At 41.8% G+C, this 21,782-nt stretch overlaps 1 protein-coding gene across 1 annotated transcript; it reads right to left on the bottom strand.

Annotated features, from left to right (window-relative positions):
• Window positions 1-2,905: 2,905 nt before the first annotated feature.
• On the bottom strand, window positions 2,906-21,574 carry STIL (SCL/TAL1 interrupting locus). The gene is made up of 15 exons (XM_010160932.1): window positions 21,483-21,574; window positions 19,704-19,819; window positions 19,414-19,601; window positions 18,187-18,434; window positions 17,353-17,436; window positions 17,142-17,228; window positions 15,390-15,537; window positions 14,122-14,231; window positions 13,189-13,303; window positions 11,313-12,368; window positions 9,785-9,953; window positions 8,812-9,037; window positions 6,673-6,865; window positions 5,811-6,046; window positions 2,906-3,734 (listed from the first exon to the last, which is right to left on the bottom strand). Exons 1-15 carry the CDS (start codon window positions 21,572-21,574, stop codon window positions 2,906-2,908), a joined length of 3,897 nt encoding a protein of 1,298 aa, XP_010159234.1.
• Window positions 21,575-21,782: the final 208 nt, after the last annotated feature.

Genomic DNA, 21,782 nt, shown 5'->3' with positions numbered 1-21,782 from the left:
CCCCAGCAGCAGGGACCCCGGGGTGGTGGGTAACGGGCCCCTTTCTCCCCCGGGTGGGTGCGACCCCCGGTCACGCCGAGCCACCCGGAGTTCAGCCCCTCTCCACGCTCTCACCAGGCCAAGAGGTAGGAAGCTCTGCGGTGGGAGTAGGGAGCACCAACGTTATACAGAATAAAGGGCTCAGCGATGCTCTGAGTGGGGCCCAGACCTTTTGAGCAAACACTGTAAATATCTTTAATTATAATAACAGATAACTAGGGACAACAGAAGCAACAAAAAGAAGAAATCCCATCAGTAAAGCCTGTTAAACTTGGCTGTTGTAAAATCACGGAATGGTTTGGGTTGGAAAGGACCTTAAAGACCATCTAGTTCCAACCCCCCTGCCATGGGCAGGGACACCTTCCACTAGACCAGGTTGCTCCAAGCCTCATCCAGCCTGGCCTTGAACACTTCCAGGGATGGGGCATCCACAGCTCCTCTGGGCAACCCATTCCAGTGCCTCACCACCCTCTCCAGGAAGAATTTTTTCCTGATGTCTAATCTAAATCTACCCCCGCCCAACGTGTCCCTCCACACGTGGCATCACCTGAGCAGGCCAGCCCGCACCCGACTGCGGCCCCCGTCACGCAGGGTTAACAAAGCCAGGGCTGGCTCTCCACGTGCTCCCAACTCCACGCTGCGTAGATGCTCCAGGAAGAAAAAAAAATGCAGGCGTCTTGAAATTACTCAGCACTACACCATGAAAGGAAAAACTGCTTTAGGGAAGGGTGGGTTTTTTGTTGTCTTGGTCAAGTAAATTAGTACTTGAGGTTGCTGTCCAGGAGTTGTAGGATTTGTGTAACTTCAGGTAACACCACACCCTTGTCCTGGGCTGCGTGCGAGTCGTTTGGCTTTTGTTTTCAAATTGTTTCTAGCCCTTGAACATTTGAAGCCAGCCTTTAAAATATTAACCAATACAACTGTCATCTTCCTGTGTTTCCAGACATTTTACAATAGGAAACAAAGAACAAAACCCTACAACAATAGCTGAGAGGTATGAATTGCCTCATTCATCTCGCTGGAATGTTCAAAAACATTAACTATTTTTTGACTGATTCAGCAGAAAAAGTGCTGCCAGATAATAAGCTTGCGGCCGATCCCGGGGAGATTCAGGCAATGAGAAAGGTTTTACGTTTCAGCACAAAGTAGCACCTTTCCTGAAAGGAAGCAAATATTCTTGTTGATGGAAGGGGCTGTGTGAGAGAAGTCGTGACACGGCTTGAAGGGAGCTGCTGCCTTCCTCTGCCCATACTGGCTCTGAAACAGCAAATGGTTTATTTCACCCCAATTCTCAATGCAAAAAGGCCCACGATGTTGGAAACGACCCTTGTGTCATTGTAATGAATTGATTAGCTCCCAGTGCCCACTCAAACATACTCTGAGCTAGCAGGGTCTGAAGGGAAAAGCCCTTCCGTGCGGGGTGTTTCGGTCTCCAGTTTCACACTTGGAGCAGGAAAGGCCGGGTCAGCACCTCCGGCTGAACTTCAGCTGGGACAATGCCATCGTTAAACCAGTCTGTTCCAACTGCCGTTAACGCGCGATGATGTGCTACAACCAGGGAGAAAACAGATGGCTCGACCATCGTTCCACACTGTCTTCCCTTCAGGAACGGTGGGAATGGGAACAAGTTGCCGCTTCCAGCGCCGCTGTCTCGTTGCCAGGACCAAGAGGTCAGGACAGAGGTGCGTCACCCTCGTGCCAGGCTGGCCGAACCCTGTCCTGGGAGGTGGCAAAGGCAGGCAGAGCCCTCGGGGCCAGCACTGGGCACCCGGGGCTTCCCGCACCAGCAGGTCCTGTGCAGCACAAGGCAACGGACAGTGACCACAGAAACACCTACTCCCCCTCAAAACCGAACAGCAAAGTCTGAACAGAAACAAAATCGTTAGGAACTAACTGAATTCCTCAACTTACGGAACGTTACCATCCCAGGGCGACAGAAAGGGGCTGACTCATTAATAGGCTGCAGTGCTCGGCCACAGAGTATTTGGGTATCAATACAGAACAAAGCAAAATCATTGATTTTTGCTCCCCTTACGGGATTTCTTGGAGAGTTCAGCAGCGAGCAACATCCTCACACTTCCAGTTAGCCATTCCAAACACGAGCAGGGAAGTGCAAATGCCTTAAATAAAGGCAACATCAGCCAGCTGAGGATTGTTATTTTTAATGGAATCTTTGACCTTTATGAGCAATACATACTGCTTAAATAAATAGCAAACATTCATTTAGAAAAAAACAATCACAAACATTTTAAAAAGTGCTAGTTTTTCCAATTTCCTTCCAAGATTTCACGTTTCAGAGTTACACTCGCCATTTGGTCTGAATTCAAAATAATTTTATCCAAAGTAAAGGCACAGTTATACTTCCCTTTCCACCAGACGCAACCCCTCTTCCCCTTTTCCCCAGTAATCCAGCCATTTCTGCAGATTTCTAGGAATTAGTGCTTTAGCTGTTACCCCTGCTCTGCCACACACAAAAATCAACGGCTCACAGTTGGCACAAACACGTAAAAAGTCAGCATTTAAAAAAAAAAAAGTCAGAAAACCACTTAAATAAGCATCATCGTTAAAAGTACGACAGGTCAACACCTCGGGCTCAAGTCGGTTCACCGTTTAGACACGTTAAAATCACACCTAACTGTAAACAGAAGTGCACACGTCGCTCCACGCTGCTCAGCACCGCCTCAGCCAGGCACTTAGAGCTGGCTGTCCCCAGTCCGGGGCAGAAAACTCAGTTCTACACATCTTAAGTTGCTACACCAGAGCGACTTCTTCAAAGAGAGCTTAATCCCTGGTTTCCTGAAGCCTTTTCCAGAGGCGTCCCTCTCCGATTTGAAACAGTGGTTGCCAGCCATCTCGGGGGAAACGTTCAGAACAACTTTGGCAACTGCCTGAGTTGTTTCACGTCAAGAATGGTGCCAACAGAATTTATGCTGTTCGACTGGTTTAACGTCTCAAGGGCTGGAGTATGCAGATTTCCAGGGAAAACCTGAACATCTCCTTCGTCTTTCCTGCCGGGTTGTTCAGTGAATTCAACCCTCCCAGGTAACAATTTGGGTTTTGATTTTAAATCCTTTAAAACCTGAGCTGAGTTTTCATCTGCTTGATCTGCTCTGGGGGGAAGAGTTTCATTTGTAATGTTTCTTAATGCAGGGCTGTTTAATTCCTGGGGAGAAACATCAGTAGTCAGCTCTCTGCTGTGACTTTTCAGATGAATGGGAAGCCTTCCATCAATTTTTTTGGATGATTCAGGCCAGTGGTTGAAGCCATCCAACACAGGGGTACAGTTTTTGTCCAGCACGCTTTCACTGTTGGCAGTGCCAGAATCGCCACCTCGAACCGGCAGTTCCTCGTCATCTTCACTGCTGTCACCGCCCTGTATCAGCCCGTATCGCTTCATGTACTTCTTGGTTGCAAAAGACATGTTGTTTGGTGAAATTAAGCTAAGACCCACCATGCTCTTCTCCGTATTTGTAGGCAGCAGGTCTTGGAAAGAGAAACCCGTGGGAGGATTTTGGCCTGAGCGACTGAGAGAAAGTCGCGATAGCTGATTTTCACTGAGATACTTGAGTGCTATTGCGTTTGCTTCCATGCTCAGATCAGCAACGTTAGGAGTTAAACCACACATGCTGACGTTGGCAAACGACATGTAATTTAGTCCAGGAACCACTGCTTCAGGATTTATGCATGCTAAGATGCTGAAATAAAGAATCAAAGAGTTAGTTTAGCGTTACAGGAAAATTACACATTTCATAGGATCATAGGATGGTTTGGGCTGGAAGGGACCTTCGAGACCATCCAGTTCCAACCCCCCTGCCATGGGCAGGGACACCTTCCACTAGAGCAGGTTGCTCCAAGCCTCATCCAGCCTGGCCTTGAACACTTCCAGCGATGGGGCATCCACAGCTTCTCTGGGCAACCCATCCCAGGGCCTCCCCACCCTCTCACCACCTTCCCAATATACTCTGACATATCCTGCTCGCTGTAGTGATCTCTCCTTCCTCCTGAAGGCTGCAGCCTGGTCAGGCTGCTCCGTGCTGCACTCACACGTTCCGCGCTTGCTGAAAAGCAGCTCTCCAGCTACTCTCACTGCCAGTATCTAAGTACTGTGTTAGAGAACTGATGATACGGCCTTCTGACTCAATGCCAACCACGACCCTCAAATGAAGAGGAGCCTGCCTCTAGCAGGTTTCAGAGCTGGTTTTGTTTCTTAAGCAGGCTGGGGCTCTTGGTCTATTCTCACCAATGAACAATCATGTATCTCTGGCCTCTAGATGCTGCCACCCAACCCAAAATGTCTATGTAGATAGAAGATACAAGCCCAGTGACAGAGGCCACAAACATCTCTTTCCCAGTGCAGGCTAATTCCAGGATTTTTACAGGAACTCTGACATCGTATTTGTTTCCAGAAGCCTCCAACTTCCTAGTTTTGGAAGGCATCCTTCAGTAAGGGAAATGCTCATTTCTTCTGCTGCTTGGTATACCCATTTCTGGTATGCATGACATGTTCAGTTTAAAGACTGAAAGGACAAGCTCTGATACACTGGTAGCAGTTATAAACCAGTGCATTTAGTACACAGGTCAAAGCTCATCAACCCAAACTCCTTGTGTGGAGAGTTAAGAGTTTCCCCATTTCAATGGGCACAGATTCTGAGGTTTGCTTAGGGAGCAGAAACTCCTGGCTCAGATGAAGAGCCACTAATGGAGTTACACTATGGAGCTGCAGTGTCTCCTTTACTGAGCTGCAGACCTTTTCTCAGGATTGTTTATCAGTCATTAAAGTAGCAGGAAAGGGAAAAAAAAAAAAAATCACATCCTGCTCCCCAAGTTTAAAGAAAAAAACGCCAAGAATTCCAGTTTTGTCTTAGGGCATTGCTCATTAGCATATTATCGACATTAAAAGAACACTGACAGACTCTCCAACCGGGGAGGTAGGCCAGAAATTCTAGAAAAACACCTGATGAAACTGAAGTGAAAAGGAGAAAAAACCAAGCTTAGAAGTTATATGACTGGAAACAGCTTTGGATACGTAGGTGAAGAGAAGATAATTAGGAGATGGCTAGACTTTTGGTTCACCTCAGTTACATGCTAGTATGAAGACTACAATGGGGTGAAAGTGAAGCCATACCAGGCAGTCAGCCTACGCATAAGCAGCTATATAAGTAAATTCCTGTGCCTCAAACACGTTCAGAAATTACTTCTGTTTCATCAGGGCTGACTCCCTCCTCAGCCACCACAGTCTCCCTGTTTTGAGTCAAAGCACTCACAATAACAAGAGATTAGAACACAATCAGAGTTTTGATTATATGCTGAAGCCATGATAACTATTTCACTCATGCTGATGAAACGCAAGATCAAGGCTAAGAAGTAGTGACAAAAATCATATAGCTGCTTAACATTTAGCCTCCCAAGTCCAGTGTTTCTCTGGAATACTCTGACATAGCCCAAAGGACTGAAATTACCCAAGCAGTTTGATTATTATTCTAGGGAACTGTGTGCTACTGCATGCACAACAGTTGAAGAATCACCAAATGCTCTAACAGGTAGAGCTACTTGTGTTATACTTCCATAATCTGAGTTTTGCTAGCAGAGCTTTTCAGCTGTCTGAAATACCCATAGCATGAGCCAGTGTTTCATCTTTGCAGGAAATGCGGATCCAGTGGCCAAACAAATCCCCAGTGGCAGTGAACACAGTCCCTTCTCTTTGCTCAGCGAGCCAATCTTCATTTTTGGTTGGATCTACAAACTACTACTTGACACAACCACTATTTTACCTGGCATTCTCCACTTTGTGGGTATTTTTCTTCATTTTGCCGGGAGAGTCAATTGTCACTCCAAGAGTCTTCAGTTGTCTGAGCGTAGCGCTGATGACACTCTCTCTATTCACCACGCCCCTGTCAGTCTCTGAAGCCGTTTCCGTTGCGCCATCAATGTTCTGATACTCAGGACCATCATCATTAACAAAACCCGTTTTTTTTTCCGAGGACTTTAAGAGGTGGTTAACTTGGCCCTACAGAAAATGGGAGTAGGGGAGAGACCACATGGACAAAAACATCATGACATGCAGGAGTTTGTCCAAGATCAAAATGCTGGTTTATTCTTATGTAACTAAAAATACAACTAGAATACAACTAGATGGGTTACCGGCTTCCTCTGGCCATCAAGCCAAATTCAGATACAGTTCAGATGCAGTCACATAAACTCACGGCAGCGTAGAAACGCTGGGGTATCTTACATTTCAAGCCTTCTATAAGAGTGTGCTCGAAATTGAAACACGTCACATAATCTTGAAGAATATCAAAGTATCTGCCCTTTAAGGAACTTGAAGGTAAAATGCTGTGCTATTTTAAAGGGCACTAATTGGACAAGTTATCAACTGACATTATCTCTGAATGAAAGGATTATTATTTATTAGGTAGTAGACAGCAACCCATGTGTGCATGGAGGAGTGACAGAATAACCACTTCAACCTTAGGAAGGGAAGAGTCACAAGCTTGGAACTTCTCTGTAGGGCAGAACACATGAACTCGCAAACCACACGCAACCTTCATTCATGACAACACCGCACTGTAACTTCAGCAGAGTGCTGTTTTGACTGTGGCACTCAGTGCAGAATATCCAGTTTACGCGAATTACCAGTAAGTCCTGGTAAAGCTTCTGATCCTCTGATGGATGCCGAGGCAGGAAGGAGGCGGGTGGCTCCGAGTTATGCTCCCTTGTTACCACCACATGGTTGCTGGCTCCCTCTGATGGCTCTTTCTGTAGAGACACGCCAACACTGTCCTCCAAGGAGGAATTGCCAACCAGTGCTTGGGAAAGGTTTCCATTCCTGAAAAAGAACACCCAGATAGCTAGGTATTTCCTGGAAACAGAGAGCACAAGTATCACTGTGGGTACCTTATCTTTCCATGAACACCAGAGGAGGGTGAGAAAAAAAAAATAATCAAGTACTGGAAACAGTTCCTAACGTTTCTTGGTCTGTCTTGTGCTTGGGGCTTTGCTCCTTTCTGCAGTTATTTTCTTTCAAAAGTCGTTTGAGGATTGAAGAAATCCACCACACGGTGTGAAACTACAACAGCCTGACTAGCTTTTCAAAAGATGATTTGAAAATGGCAATGGCTTCTCTGGACTAGTCAAAACTCGTTGACACTCAGTGGCTTAATTTCAACTGCTTTAAGGTTAAAGTTTTTAACCCTTTGGAGTTCGTCTTACGTTTACAGCATTTTTATGTACTCTTAAAAGCAAAGTATGTTCCACATGTTCCAAAACACAACTTGATCAAAAAGCTGTTTTTACCAAGGTAACTGATAGCAAGAGTCTTGTGGCAGTTTAAAAGCCCTTTAAAAACTTCAAAAGACACTTAGAAGTACACATGTACACAATGCACAGCGAGTATCGCGAACTGAGAACAAGCACCTACTTGGAAATATTGCTCAATAGCAGATGTGAAAGAGGAACCATAATCTACCCTGAAGTTTCCCGAAAGAAAAAAGGGTAAATATTCTATACTGAGTAACATCGGAGTGCTCTGCATCCCCTTCAGCTAGCTGGTGTGTGCATCGGATAAACCTTCTGAGAGCAGACTTATCAATACTACTATCATCCCAAGGAGATCCTTAAGCGACCCTCCTCCCCCTTCCTGTTCCTCCTGAGGAGACAAGTGTAAGATAAGGGAATTTCAGACCTCAACTGATCAATTGCCTGTGTTGAAAGCGATAAGATTTAAATCACGTGACATACTAGATAGTCAATGTAGGTTATCAGTAACTGTTACACTAGCAATTATTCATCGTTCCCAAAAATGTGTCTCGTCATGTGTGTCGTCCCTCCCCCCAACAGCAATCTGGGTGATGCTCTACATTCTTACTAGAAGATATTTATACAGCTGTTTTACAGGCATATGAATCCAAGTTGAAGAGAACCTTAAGATGGCATCTCTCTAAAATACAATGTTCAAAAGGCTGATTTGAATCAGTAACATTTACGGTAGTAGCGTATGTTTGCAGATAGTACTTTAATCAAGGACTATGAATATTTATGTTCTAGCTTAATTATCACATCATCTTTCCCAATATGATTATTTTAGAAACCTAATTTAACTGAAAGGGTATTCCCCCTCCTTTGGCTTTTTATACTTAGAGAATATTAGATCATTAAGTGCTAAATTGTTGAGCTGTTCCCTGTGTAAAATAACATCTATCTAGATAATTTAAAATATTTTTTAAATCGCTTCCCAAATTAGTCTGAGATTAGTCATTGCACTACAAAGAATCTGAGCTTAAAAATAATTAAATTAACAGCAGTGAAGTTGGTACCTGCATTCACTACATGCAATTAGGTGTAAAACTGAAATTCAGGGAACAGTCATGTAATCATGACCCCCTTGTCCTAAGCCTCTCGGAACTGAAAGGGTTCTGCATGTTGACAGGGAAAAGCCACTGTAGGAAAACAACTGAGGGGGAAAGGGGATGCTGCTCTAGTCAGGATTTAAGGTAAGGAAGGGAATGCTGCCAGCACGGTACAGGCTTTTGCCATCAGCTGCTGCTGATAGGTAGGCTAGCTAAACCTGCACGACCGATAAATGGGGACTCTAAAGGCAACAGCGTTTTGGTGAGCTGTACAGTTCAAAGCATAATTAAAAAACGAGGGGAAAGAACACAACAGCTGAAGTCAGGTGACTATCTATAATTCCAGAAGATAGTAATTACTAAAGGAGTAACTTTTCAAAGGCAGTTCAGCTTATTACGTGAACACATGATATTTCTGGTTACTTACTGGAGAGTGTTCTGATTAGCTCCTTCTTCCACAAGATGAACACTGTCTACAAAGCTGGGCATGTCGACCACCTTTAAGGAAGAAGCAATACTTGTATTACTTGCATCTTGTTCAGCATTAATTGAAATGCTTATGTCTTCCTTAGAAATCTCTTCATTCTCTTTTTTGCCTTGTGGGATGGAGTCCTCTTGTTCTCCTGAGGCTGTATTCCAAAATAAGCTAGCACCTAGAAGAGAATTAGAGATTTACCCATTTGAGGAAAGTCATCACTATCTTCTGAGACTCCTTGGCTTTGTAAAGCTAGAGGAAGCATTTCCTCGCATTCAGGTTTTTTCACCTTTTAAAAAGCGGTTTAGGACAGCTAAGAGTTGTCTAACATCATTAGAGCCCGAGTTTCTTCTAAAGCATACCTGATGAAAATACATGGCTGTATAAAAGCACTTAATGCATTGACCTTGAGCCAGATTTAAAATTTCCTCTGGACTAACCACAATATTTCCACAGATTTAACAGGAACCACTATATATTAATATGTAATTTTACAGACACAGCTGCATGACTTGCTAAAATTAAAGCAAATACAGTCTCCTCTCCATTCACGTAGATGCAAGACTTACAAAACCCACCAATAATATATTTAACCAGATAGGATAGAAGCTGTTACTTTTCAGAACAGTGTATTAATTCAAAAACAGATGTGGATTTTTCCTTTCAATAAGACACAATTTAAAATAGAAGACCTTGCTAAAGCTATTGGAAAAGTAATTCTTCCAGTGATGGCAATCACTGCCATTGCAGCCCAAAACCAGCCTAAACTTGCCAACAACCCCTAGAAAACTTAACTGGTTTTGTATCTAGGTGCATGTTTGTATATGTTCAGTATTTCTGCAAAACATTCCCTCCATGCCCAAACAAATCACAGAAACGGCCAGAAAAAGTGATGCCAGCCTATTTTTAAAGAATAAAGCATTACCTGTGCTCACAGCAATGCTCACACTTTTCCTCATGTTCGAACCTGGTGAGGAGGGCTGTGTTTCCATAGAAACAAGGTCCCCTTGCTTCTCAGGCTGCAGAGCATGGCTAGCTGCAGCTGCTTCAGAGGAACAAGCCTGACGAGCCTGTGCTTCCAATAAGCGTTGGATCTGTAACGGTTATCAGAAAGTTATAATTTGCACAATAAAATACAAAATGAATTACTAAATTGGTCTCCTCTACGGTCCGGATTCAAATCCGTGCTGCATTGCCACAGAAGGCCAATAACCTTCCAGCCCTCGGCAGCGCATGCAGCATAAATCAACACATCAATTCGACGTTGGCAGAGCTAGCAAAGAAGAGGTTTTCAGCACGCTGGCAGGACTACACCATGACAACTTGAGTAAAGCCCATTTGCACTACACTTGTTGGAAGTATTCTCTGCTCCTTTCATCCACACACAAAGCCTGTTACGGATTTACCAGCCAAGCATTTATATGCCAACTGTCCCTACACCGTGCACAACCAACTTTGCATTAATTACAAAGCTAAGCACTTAAACGATAAAAATTAAGGTTGCCCAGGCAATCTTTAGTCTAGTAATTGCATCCACCATGTCCACTGATTAGTTCACAGCTCCATGGAGAAATATCCCATCAGCGAAGGCTGCATTTATGCAGTAACGAGGGGTTTCCCTCCCTCATGCTCATGCACAACCCATGCTTTGAGAGATTGATTTTACCTACAGCAACTATATTTCAGTTGCAATTTTCTGGTTGAAGCAGAAAAAAAGAAAAAGTATTGTGAGCAGTCATATCAACTTTCCTACTCTTATCCTTTGTTGCCAGCAGCAAAATTGAAACTCTGGCTCTTCAGCCCCACATCATACCCTGCAAAATACAGGGCCAACAGTGTAACTCAAGAGACTCCTATTTTGAAGAAAAGTGACCTGGTACAAAACAGAACTTGGGCAGAGCAGCAAAGCCCAATTTTTTCAACCCAGCAACAAACACCTGATGAATCCTGCCAGTCTGCTGCGAATAGGCAACTGAAGTTTTCTAACCAACAGCCTCAAGGGCCCAGAAAGCTGTAGGCTTGACGGCGGGCAAAGCGACACATGACAAAGTTCTGTGCCTCACCTGTACACTTAGAGCAACTCCAAAGTCTATAGCCCATGCAGTAATATTTTTATATTTTTAGTTAGACAAGCGTATATCCAGGAAAGCATTTACATACAAGGCATCTCAGTTTGCATTATAAAACAGTCTGCTAAAAGGGAAGCCTTCATGTTACGGAATACAGTGAAAATAAATGCAAAACCTAATTAGGAGTCAAATAGTTTTCACTGGTTTTAAGGGACACCAATTAGCAAAGCTAGTCAGGACTCTCCTTCCTGCCCAAATTGGACCTGGTTTGACAGCCTCTCTCACTCCAAGGATAGACAACAGTTAATTTAATTCCTTTGGCAGAGGAACTATCAAAGGGTAATCACTAAGAGGGCAGAGGAGAAAGCTGCCATTTCCACAAACCTGAGCTTGAAGTAATTTGAGTTGTCTATCTTGCTCTGTAAGAAGGCGGTACGCATCCGGCGATAATCCCATCATTCCATTATCTGATCCCGCTATAGAAGCGGGCATGTGCAGGCACGGCGAGTGGGTTACACAGAACTGCAGACTAGAGGGGTTTGTGCTTAAAGGCAGCCTTACTCCAGGCGATAAGCCGTTGTCGAGAGAATTGGTCCCCATTTTGCCATGATATCCCATGCTTATAGGGCTGCTTGTGGTATATCCTGGATTGCAGCAGATATTTGGGCAAAAGACATTTTGATGGAGCACTGTACACAGATTCTGTTGAGCCACCTCTGACAGGGTTTCTGGTCCGTATTTGGGGCTCATTTTACCAATTCCTTGCCATGAGTTTATGGGATTATACTGGATAGAAGCAGGAAACGGACAGTTGCAGGAGTTGGCTGGACAGCAAGGTGACACTTGAACTGGCACCTGCAGTTCTGGTGGTTTTCTGCAGCTCTGTGGTGAAAAACCAGAGGTGTAGTGGGCTGGCTGCATAACCACAGGAAGCTGCTTGGAACTGGACATAGGTGTTCTAACAGGATGCTCTCCCTGCTGTGTGACTCCATCAGGATTTACTACAAGCCTTTCCGATGGCCTTCTGGGATGATCCACAGATGTTTCCGGGGAAGGCCCACTGCAAGGGGTCGAAGGCGAAGAAGATCCAGAACTTTTTCTTGATTGAAGGCAAGCTTTCTTACATTGCAACTGTTGCTGTAGTAGAGCTTGCTTTCCTCTGGAAGGCCTTGAAGTTGGCATTCTTAGGTTTAAATGGTTTGGTAATTGCCTCAAAGAAGGATCTCCCACATTAGTAGAAAATTTCTGCTTGTCTTCAGAGCGCTGGCTGGGACAGTATGTAGATCCCACGCACCATTTCGTTTGAACAGGCTGTTGTAGCGCTGAGGGTAGACTTTTAGCATTTAAAGTCCCCACAGGCTTAGGCAGTTGTCCTGATTCTATGAAGCTCCCATCCAACACAAGCGACAGTTCAGGAACTGAAGGAAAGATCCTGGTAACCTGAAAGGACAATTGCACAAAAAAGTTTTAAAACTATCTTAAATATTGTCCTTCTGCTCTTCACACCCAGGGTTTCAAAGAAAATGTTTTGATTTAAAATCACTATATGACCATTACCAGCTCCAAACCAGCTACACATTGAATACTTCTCCAAAGATTGGAGAATCCAGATACAGAAAAAGCAGCAAGATCTCCAGGTTCATTCTTAGAAGACAAAATTGCTTTCATATGGCACAACAGCCATGTCTACCGAACGAATGGTCCATGTCACTGCAGAGCACGCTTCAGAGTAGGGCCCCTTCCCTTTCAAGAATTGGAGTAAAAGTTCCTTTTAATTATTCTTGGATCCAGTAGACAGCAGCCCCCAGACAGCATAGGTCCAAAAGAATGCAACAGTTGTGGATTATCAAATATGTCCTGTTGCAGTTATTATATTTGTATATGCTTCAGTAAAAAACAAAGTGGATCTTTATTTCTTTCACCCAGAAATACCTAAGATAGGGAGTTCGTGTCCTCGCTCTTTGCCTCAGACACTACAGCTCTTCCTTTAACAGCAGCAACGGTACCAAAGTAGAACCTATTTCTGTCCCCAGATCCTAGCATACGCAGAAATTAAATTGTCTGTAATCCTGGCACAAAGGTAGTGGTGACTAGAGCAGGACCTGTGACTCTTGGTCCATTTTTTCTATTCTGTTTTCCTATGCTAGCACTCTGAGACAGAAGTTTCATACTCGCCAATCTCCTTACAGTGAGTTTTGCTGCCCTAAGTGTCGCATCTTCTCAGATCTGAGAAGCCTACAGCAATTATTTACTCAGTTACCTGTTGACTCACTGGATGAGGACTTGGAATTGGTCTGGGGGATAAATCCTCATCTTCTACACCAGAGTCGTGATCGCTCGCTGACAACTTGCTGGGTGAACAGCCTTTGGGAGGACTAAAACCAACACAAATCAAAGTAAAATGGTTTGCTCGTCAGATTTGGCAGCAGCAACACGAATCTTCGTGTTTTTCACTGTGCCATCTACAGTGCAGTATCAGCATCATTTTTTTTATACATCTCCCTGGTTAGCTAGGGAGTTCATGTGGCAAACAGTACTAAGACCAAACAGTGAAAATATAAATGCTGCTTTTGTGAAGAAATAAAAACTAAAAAAAGATACTAACCCTCCCCCACCACACCCTCAGACACACACTCCTTAAGTGACATTCTAACAGCAAAGCACTGATTTCTATTAGATAGATCAGCAGTGCTACAGTAATATTGTTTAAAGGGAAAATAAAGGCCATCTTACAGCCAGATAAAAAATTTGACAGGTAAGTCAGGTTCTCAAAAATCCCTAAATTTTAACCTGTCCAGGTCTCGCAGATGTGAAAAGTCAGAAGGGGGAAAGGGATTTTTCCCAACATACATAGATTTCAATTAGAGATTTACGTTAAAGGACAGATCCCACAGAAAGCTCACAGTGAACTAAGTGCCATCAGTAAGGGAGCCTTTTTTAGAAACATCCACTGTGTAAGTTATGAGCACCAGTATCAAGAGTAGAACGACCAGTGGTTTCTCTAGGAACACAGTCAGCTTGACCATCTTTCCTGAAGAATATTAACTCTAGGAATAAACAAAAGCCCACTGAAATTTTAATGCCAGATCGCTATATCCACGGCTAACCTGACACCCTGCACAGAGAGGTCAAAACACCTCACCCAGAAAATTTTTAATTTTTTTTTCATATAAATGGCATCTGAAAGATTTACCTTCTGATAGGAAGTTTCTTGCAAACTCTCTCGAAGAACTCTGTTTCTGCATTCCGGTTTTCTACACTCAACTCAAACTGGATGGGACTCTTGTCTGAAGGTTCAACATTCTGAAATGAAATTTCCTGTATTTGTGAAGCATGAAACTTTCACCTTTTAAACACCGAGGTACTACTCCCAAAGAAATAGTTTTAAGGACGTTTATGTGTCATTGTTTGCTGCTTGTTGTCTACTTTCAATTCTCAATTCTTTCACCACTACAAGGAGGCAGGCAACTTCCCTTCCTGTTTAACAGTGTTCCGCCTGCTGCTCTAAAGTAGTTGGCCTAATTATAGGCATGAGCAGATGCTTCCTTGCTGTAACTGCTTAGATACTCTTCCACAAGCCTTCACCGCTGTAGGAAACAGTAATTCTTCCTATACTGTTTCACACACCATAGCTGGGTAGGTCCTGGAGACAACAGAAGCGAGCCTCTGTTACCAGGAGCCTTGTAAGCTGTACCTAGGCTAAAGGCGGAAGGCAGCCCTGAAGAGGGAAACAGAATTGGAAAGAACAGCACAGGACACACATCACTCTAGCTCTTTCTTTAACGGAGCATAGGCGTGCCTATCAAGCAGATTAACAACTCAACTTCAGGTTCTGCACAAGCCTAGGAAAACATGTAAGGACTGAGACTTCCTAGAATTTCCTCAAACCTTATTAGTTATCTCCCAGGGATTGTATCATCAGAATTTTTCAAAGATTTATTTGGAACAAAGATAAAATCACTCTTGCTTTGTTACTTTAACACAGCAACAGATCTGCAGATTAGCAACCACTGAATTCAGCTTCAAGCAAAGCACAAGTACCCAGCTTTGCTCTCCAGAAAGCCCCGACATGCACCACCCACAGCAGTTGTCAGATGCATCCAGCACACATATAGCAGCCCAGATGCTATAGGAAATCAGAATCTCTGCTCATAAAGCCAAAAGGTCACTAGTAAGAAGAAGCACTAACCAACTCCAACACAGCACGCCACATTTTAAAAGACAGATTCTTAATGCTATTAGAAAAGTAAGCAGTTGCTGACTTTGGAGGTCATCTCTCAATCTGAGAGACAAACTCTGAATTTACAGTAACTGCTGTAAAAAGGTAGCTTTATAGAGCTACATTATTTTCAAACACTGCAGTTCCATTTGGGTCACATTATAGTGACTCCTCCTTTAAGTACTTACGCTAAAAGGCAAATTTTAACGTACCACAATGCAGTAGGAAACCAAGTCACTTACTCTGAAGAGGTGTACTGTTTCATTGCAAGTTAAGATCTGAAATCCCAGTTCAGTCTGTCCACTGCATGGAACGCACTCATAAAACTCTGGTTCCTTGTGTGTCAGTGAATAAAGCACAATAAGAAAACTCCCAGACTCTGAAAAAACCCTAAAAGGGAAAAATACACATCATAAATAAACCAGGAAGGCAGCCCTTAGTTTTTCAATGTACTGAGCAAACTGTCACACAGTTTAGCAAATTGGTGAATCACTGCATTTTGAGTGGCACTGAGATACAGACAGAGCAGATGGATTTGTGACTGATGTCACATGCAGGGCTCAATCTAAAGAAATGAGAATAATTAATCTACTTTCGACTTCAAACCTTTAGAATCACTTAGTACTTTAAATGAATTCCTGGAAGACTTCAATTACAGCATAGAAAACATCCGTAAAAATGATATTGCCATTTTCATTTGTTTTAATAGTTCAATTGAAGATGTATGATAAAGACACTTAGTGTTTCAGTTATCATTAAACATTCCAAAAATGCTCATTAGCAAACAGATAGTTTATGAAAAATTGTTGAATTTTTCCCATAGGTTGAGAACAGTGAGTAACAAGTCAACATTTAACACAAAAGATCAAGGATAATGAAAATAACTTGCATTTCCAGGAAAACGTAGTACTTTCAGAACAATTTCCTCTATACAGCACTTGTAATACGCTTCTTTGGGGGAGGGGGTTGTTTGTTTTTTCTTTAAATAATGTACGTGATGGAGAAAGCAGCAGGAACAAGATGCTTAAAAAAATGCATTCACATACAACATTAAATTTATACCTAAGTTTAAGAGTTAAAAATGTATGATGCACAGATTAAACTGTTAGTCTGCAGAGGTTAATTGTTTGCATGGTTCATCAAATCTGCCTAATCCACTTCCAAGATGGAATCAGTGAAAATTAATGAGAGACAAACATCTAACTTGCCTATCTAATAATCTAATTGGGGTCTTATCTCTATTTGGGCATATTTGAATCGTTATGGGAAAAAAAAATCTATTCTGTAATTACAGACATCTGTTCACCAAATGTGGGTTTATTTCATAATTTAAAAGCAAGTGTGGTCGAGCAGAACAAATTCTTATGCATACAGAATATTTTAAATTTTCATTCACCAGAAGAGTAGTTTTAAACTACAAACACCTGAACACCCCAGCTTCCACAGAAACAGGACTTGGCAAACATTACGAGTGAAGAGATGTAGAGAACGATGAATAATTATCTACCAACATCACAATGGGGAAAAAAAAAATCAGGATGCAAAAACCAATAAACAAATATTTAGCAGGAATTCATAACAAAACAGTATTAGCTACAAATCAATATGCTTCCACGTGTTGGTCAGATACAATCAGGAAGAGACACTATGTCAAAGAAAAGGTGACATAAGAAAAGTTAAGAGTCAAAACATCACCACTGCTTAAACTACGTTTTCCTGCTTGCTGGTTCTTATTTAAACTAAAATGCAATGACCTTAATGATACTAATGTTTACCCTCTTCTGTCTCCGAGATATCAGCCCAGCTTTCCAACACTTCAGGCATAGAAAATTTGTGAGGCAGGAGTCAAAACCAGGAAGAACAATGAAAAAGACAGCCTTACCTCCTATACAACACACAAATCACAGAATTCCCTCAACAGAGCCCATATTGCCATGCATTTCTGTAGAATACATTTTTGGCAGCCAGTAACTTCTATGTTTTAGAAGACTTGCCTTTCTTGAATTGAAGAACTGAATAAATACCGCAAGCAACAGGCCCAGACTTGAGGACTACAAATATGAGTGACTCCACTCAGCCAGCTAGAAATAAGAAGAAATATCCAATTAGAGACAGTTCCATTACCAAGTTTCCAGTATGTAATTCCTCAAATACATCTCAGATCAATATGTGTATTAATCTGTACAAACAGAGTCCAACACTTACACTCCAACTAATGGCAGAGCATACGCCTTGGGATCAGACTCCAGTAGCAAGAGCAATTTTCGTGTCTGGTCCATTGTAAGGTAGCTGAAAGGAAACAGAAGGGTTTTTTTAATATTTGGAAGGCAGCCTTTCATAAAAAAAAAATCATGAAGAGACAAATATAAGCTTAGAAAATACTGTAAGAAAACAGTTCAGGGGGAAAAAAAAAAAAGCCATTCTTCTCCACAATTAGAACAACCCTCAGCCTTTCATCAATTCCCTGTGCATCAAAGAATTAAGGACAATATTTTCTTAGTTTTACAATATTCACCACAAATCTAGAAGTGCAAGTCATGTTAAATTTGAAGAGTAACTTCCACAGAGGCATTCACAAGGTCTCTCTCCAAATAAAATTACATTAAATTGCTTCAAGTAATCCTTAGTTCACCCTACTAAATTAATCAGTCAGAATGACGAGTCCCCAGTACCTTCTTCTAAGCATGATTTGGTCCACATTTTTATTCTAGGGCAAGCACTGATATTACTCAGAAAACTGAATGCTGTTTATATTTATGTTAACCAGAGGTGCGTCCCTGCCCCAGCGAGAATATCCTTCTACCGAAGTCAAAAGAGCAGCTCCTACTGAGCCAGTTTGAATTTTTGCCCCACTGCATTTCGTGTTCCTTGTTTATAATGTTTTAAATTTTTCCAAGTCCAAGAAGTTATGCTATTTTTATCCCAGTTACTTTACTAAAAAGCACAGCACTTGTTGAGATTCCCCACTAACTGGCTTCTTTACAAAATGCAACAAGCTGCAAGGCAACTTCCATAACTCTGCCATCACCCTTCACTCACCCACATTTATACGTTCCTTGAACTTGTGCAATATTCATAGGACTGTTCAAATTTCTTGCTAGAGCTGTGGGAATAATTGGGACAGACTTTACAGGGGTGTATTCCAAGATATTTGCTGCAGTAATAGAAGCCCAATGAAAATTAAAATGTAGATTATCCAGGTTTTCCGTGAAAACGACGTGAGCTCTCACAGTGAGCAGTTTAGAAAGATCCAGTGATTCTTTACTGCACAGACTGTGCTGCAGACCCTAGAAGTAGGGAAAAGAGAAAAAAGTTACATGCACAAAATTCTCATCATATGACCACCATGATTCAAGTTGTATTACACTAGGAACTCAAATCATCCATCATAGCTACTACTGCCGTAGGCACTGTATACAAAGCCGTTAACTCAGCTCTCCAAAGCTCGTGGATACAGTGGATATAAGGAATAAATGTAAAAGATACTTGAAATTAAGCTCTGCATATCATAGCATTGCTTTATGATGTATACAAAAAGCTGGGGTTATTTTACTGATTTTTATACAATTTAAGTAACAAGCAACGAGAAGGCTCAAGGTGATCTGCCAACGTTTTCTTACTTGCATTCAAGAAATTTGTATTTTAACATCTGATGTATCGTCGTAAGAAAGTTTAGATGTGAAGTGTTATTTGTAGGCTAGAATACAGACAACTACAGGCAAACGTTGACAGGAATGGAAGGTGTATTTCCTAGATCATGCGTCTACAGCAGAGCACGGAAGCGACAGGCACACATTGCACCTGTAACTACTAACCTACTTAGACTTTCCTTGCAAGTCACTTGCCTGGCAATACTTTTTATTAACCATTGCACAAATACTGCAACACATTCGTGATAGATTAGAAAATAAAAAGCTGGGTTTTTTCTTTTTTAAGTAAGTTTGTTGCAATCAAGGTTGTCTTGCTGGTTTTGGTGGTCAGATCAGCTAAAAAGATTTGGGTCACACAGTGAGATTTTGAGGCAAGATTAAAGACTGTGTGAACCTTAAACACCTGTGAAGACTAACGGATTTTAGTAGTTTCCAATACACTTTCCAATGACACTCAAGCAGCTCATTTCACATAACCACCTAAAAAGTCCCACCTCAGCCACAATTTTGCTTTCTGAAATCGACGGTGGTTGGAAATCAAGCCCCGTGCATAGTCCAGTGTTCTGCCTAGAAGACAGTTTATTAAGAGACCTAGAAGTTGCCAAGAGCTGCCTACCTTGAAAGCCGAGCTGATATCTTCAGCACTGTGTATTATGATATTATCTGAAGAAGGTCCCCAGGCATTAACGGTACATGGAATCAAAAAGTCTCCAGGAAGAGATGCAGTTGGAATTTTGCCCGATCCACCAGCAACTTCTCGACCAGGATCAAAGCGGTCTATTGTTAAGGTTATGCCTTCCCCAGCTTTAAAATAAATAAATCAAGTTAGAGTCCAAGAGCAACAATTCAGGCTCCTTGAGAATGGCTTACTCTAATATTGTCTGTCTACCTGATGTTTAAAGTTACCTTCATCTACTGCAAGAGTCCCAAGCAAAAAACAGGAAAATAATTTCTTTTCGTTCTGCTTAGCGTGGCGATAGGCAAGTCGCAAGGTTTTCTCCATCAGAGATACCTTCGGGTTTCTAAAAAGAGACCACAAGCAAATTTAAGACCTCAGTTATAATGAATGCTTTTTTAAAATAAGTATTATATTCCAATAGTTTCCACTTCTTTTTTTCTTGGTCCTTTAAAAAGAAAACAGATAGAAACAGCCCAAAGTCCTAAACAACAAAAAGGTAAGAATTATCAACATTGTATAAAATGCCAGTGGAATTTTAGCTCATGTTGAGCTCATCACCCCAGCTACTCATATTCAAGAAAGCCCTATGGTAACTGGAACAGCTCTGTGCAACGTGCCGTATGATCACCTCCACAAGAATATTTTGGCTTGACTAGACCAGCAAACAAGTTGGGTTTTTTTCCTATGGAGAATAGATAGGATAGAGAGACAAGAGGTTTTTCCTATAGAGAGTTGGAGAGACAAAAGGTTTTTCCTATGAAGAGTAAGGAGAAAAAAGCTTTTTCATCTGAAGGGCAACACTGTGTCCATCTCCAGTTCTTGTGACAAGTGAATTATTTTAATAGAAGGCTAAAAAAGTTAGAAACACAGAAACAAAAACACAGAACCTCTAAAAAGTCTCCTAAATTTAACGAAATAGAACAGCCCAAAAAGCTGAACTGATGTTGATATGATGTTCTCTCAGTTTAGCACAATATTTAGTGTGGATGCTTAAAGCAGCAGCAAACTGGGCTCACTGACACACAAACGTAAGTATGGATAAAGATTACTTAATTAAAAAAAAAATCACTGTTTAGTAAAAAAAGTAACAAGTTTGGAATCTAGGGCAGTAAACACATCAACATTATTTTTGCTTGAGATACAATCATATGATTCTGACTTGTTAAGAGGTCAAAGTGGAAAAGTCAAGTCACTGGTTTGTGTGAATACCGTGATGAAGGCTCATTTCCTACCTGCTCAAGATTAACTAAGTGGTAATTTGTTCTAAGCTTCGTTAAAACTTGGAGGTTTTAATTATAACTCAAAGAGCATTATGAGGTAAAGACAAGCGAAGGCCCCACTGACTTTACATAAGGGCCGTGCACCCTTATATGCACACATATGCGTACACTTGCTTTAATAACTACAGTAAGATAACATCTATATAAAAATTACCCAGCTAAACACTAAGAACCCATTTTTACCCTCCATTTGTTTTACAAATCAGGTTTGGAACATCCTGCCCTAGAAATTCACAGGTGCTTCTGATGTGCCTCCAGACTCATTCTAAAAAAAACAGGCATCAGAACTCCTGGCATTTTAATCCAGAGTCCTGCAGCAGGCAAAATGCTTAGCTTGATCTTTCCCTTGAAGAATGCTGTCTGCATCCAGCTTGGCAGAAATATTTTTTTTCTCTGTAAATATTTAGAGACAAGGAAAAACACGTTAAAGAAAAACTACAAGCATGCAGTTACTTTTGCAGCTTTCCACATGGGAAGGAAACAAAAAAGAAATTGTAAGTTACTGTACACTGAGGCATCTCTGACCCACTTGGTGCGATACACCACGGAAAGGGAAACTCAAACCTTCCCACTGAAAATCCCTATATCCTTACAATGAGCACACTGGTTGTTTCTTTATCCTTTGTGACTTTTCATACACCAGATTCAGAAGATAAAATGACCTTTGCATCATGTAACTCAGAACTTATTTTAACTTTTGGCCGTTTAAAGAAAGGTTATTCATACCTGTAATAGGTGATATGTGAGCCAATGACATCACCCATAGGGACTGGGTCCCAAAGTGCACACTTGGACAGAGGGAAACTAAAAGGGACCATCCTCTCAGCGACAAATCTGGGAAGATGATCACAGAGATAAGAAAGGAAAATGGATTAAAATCAATACTCTCAAACTGTGTTTATCAGAAGGAAAGAAGCAGTGACACTAGGAAAAACAACAAATAGGATACATAAGTTGTTGGTACTTTTTTTGTTTCAAGTCCAAGCCAATGAAGCAGAAACTTTGTCCTGCAAAGTCATCAAGGAT

Source organism: Eurypyga helias, unplaced genomic scaffold (genome assembly GCF_000690775.1).
Source record: "Eurypyga helias isolate BGI_N326 unplaced genomic scaffold, ASM69077v1 scaffold42421, whole genome shotgun sequence".
Taxonomy (NCBI): Eukaryota; Metazoa; Chordata; class Aves; order Eurypygiformes; family Eurypygidae; genus Eurypyga; species Eurypyga helias.
This window is presented reverse-complemented; position numbering and strand designations above follow the sequence as displayed.

Coding starts and splice junctions, on each gene's coding strand:
- STIL (XM_010160932.1), bottom strand. CDS start 21,574: ATGGTCCCTTTTAGTTTCCCTCTGTCCAAGTGTGCACTTTGGGACCCA. Junction 14,232..15,389: donor AAACAGTACACCTCTTCAGA/GTAAGTGACTTG, acceptor ATTTCATTTCAG/AATGTTGAACCTTCAGACAA. Junction 12,369..13,188: donor CTCATCCAGTGAGTCAACAG/GTAACTGAGTAA, acceptor TTGTCCTTTCAG/GTTACCAGGATCTTTCCTTC.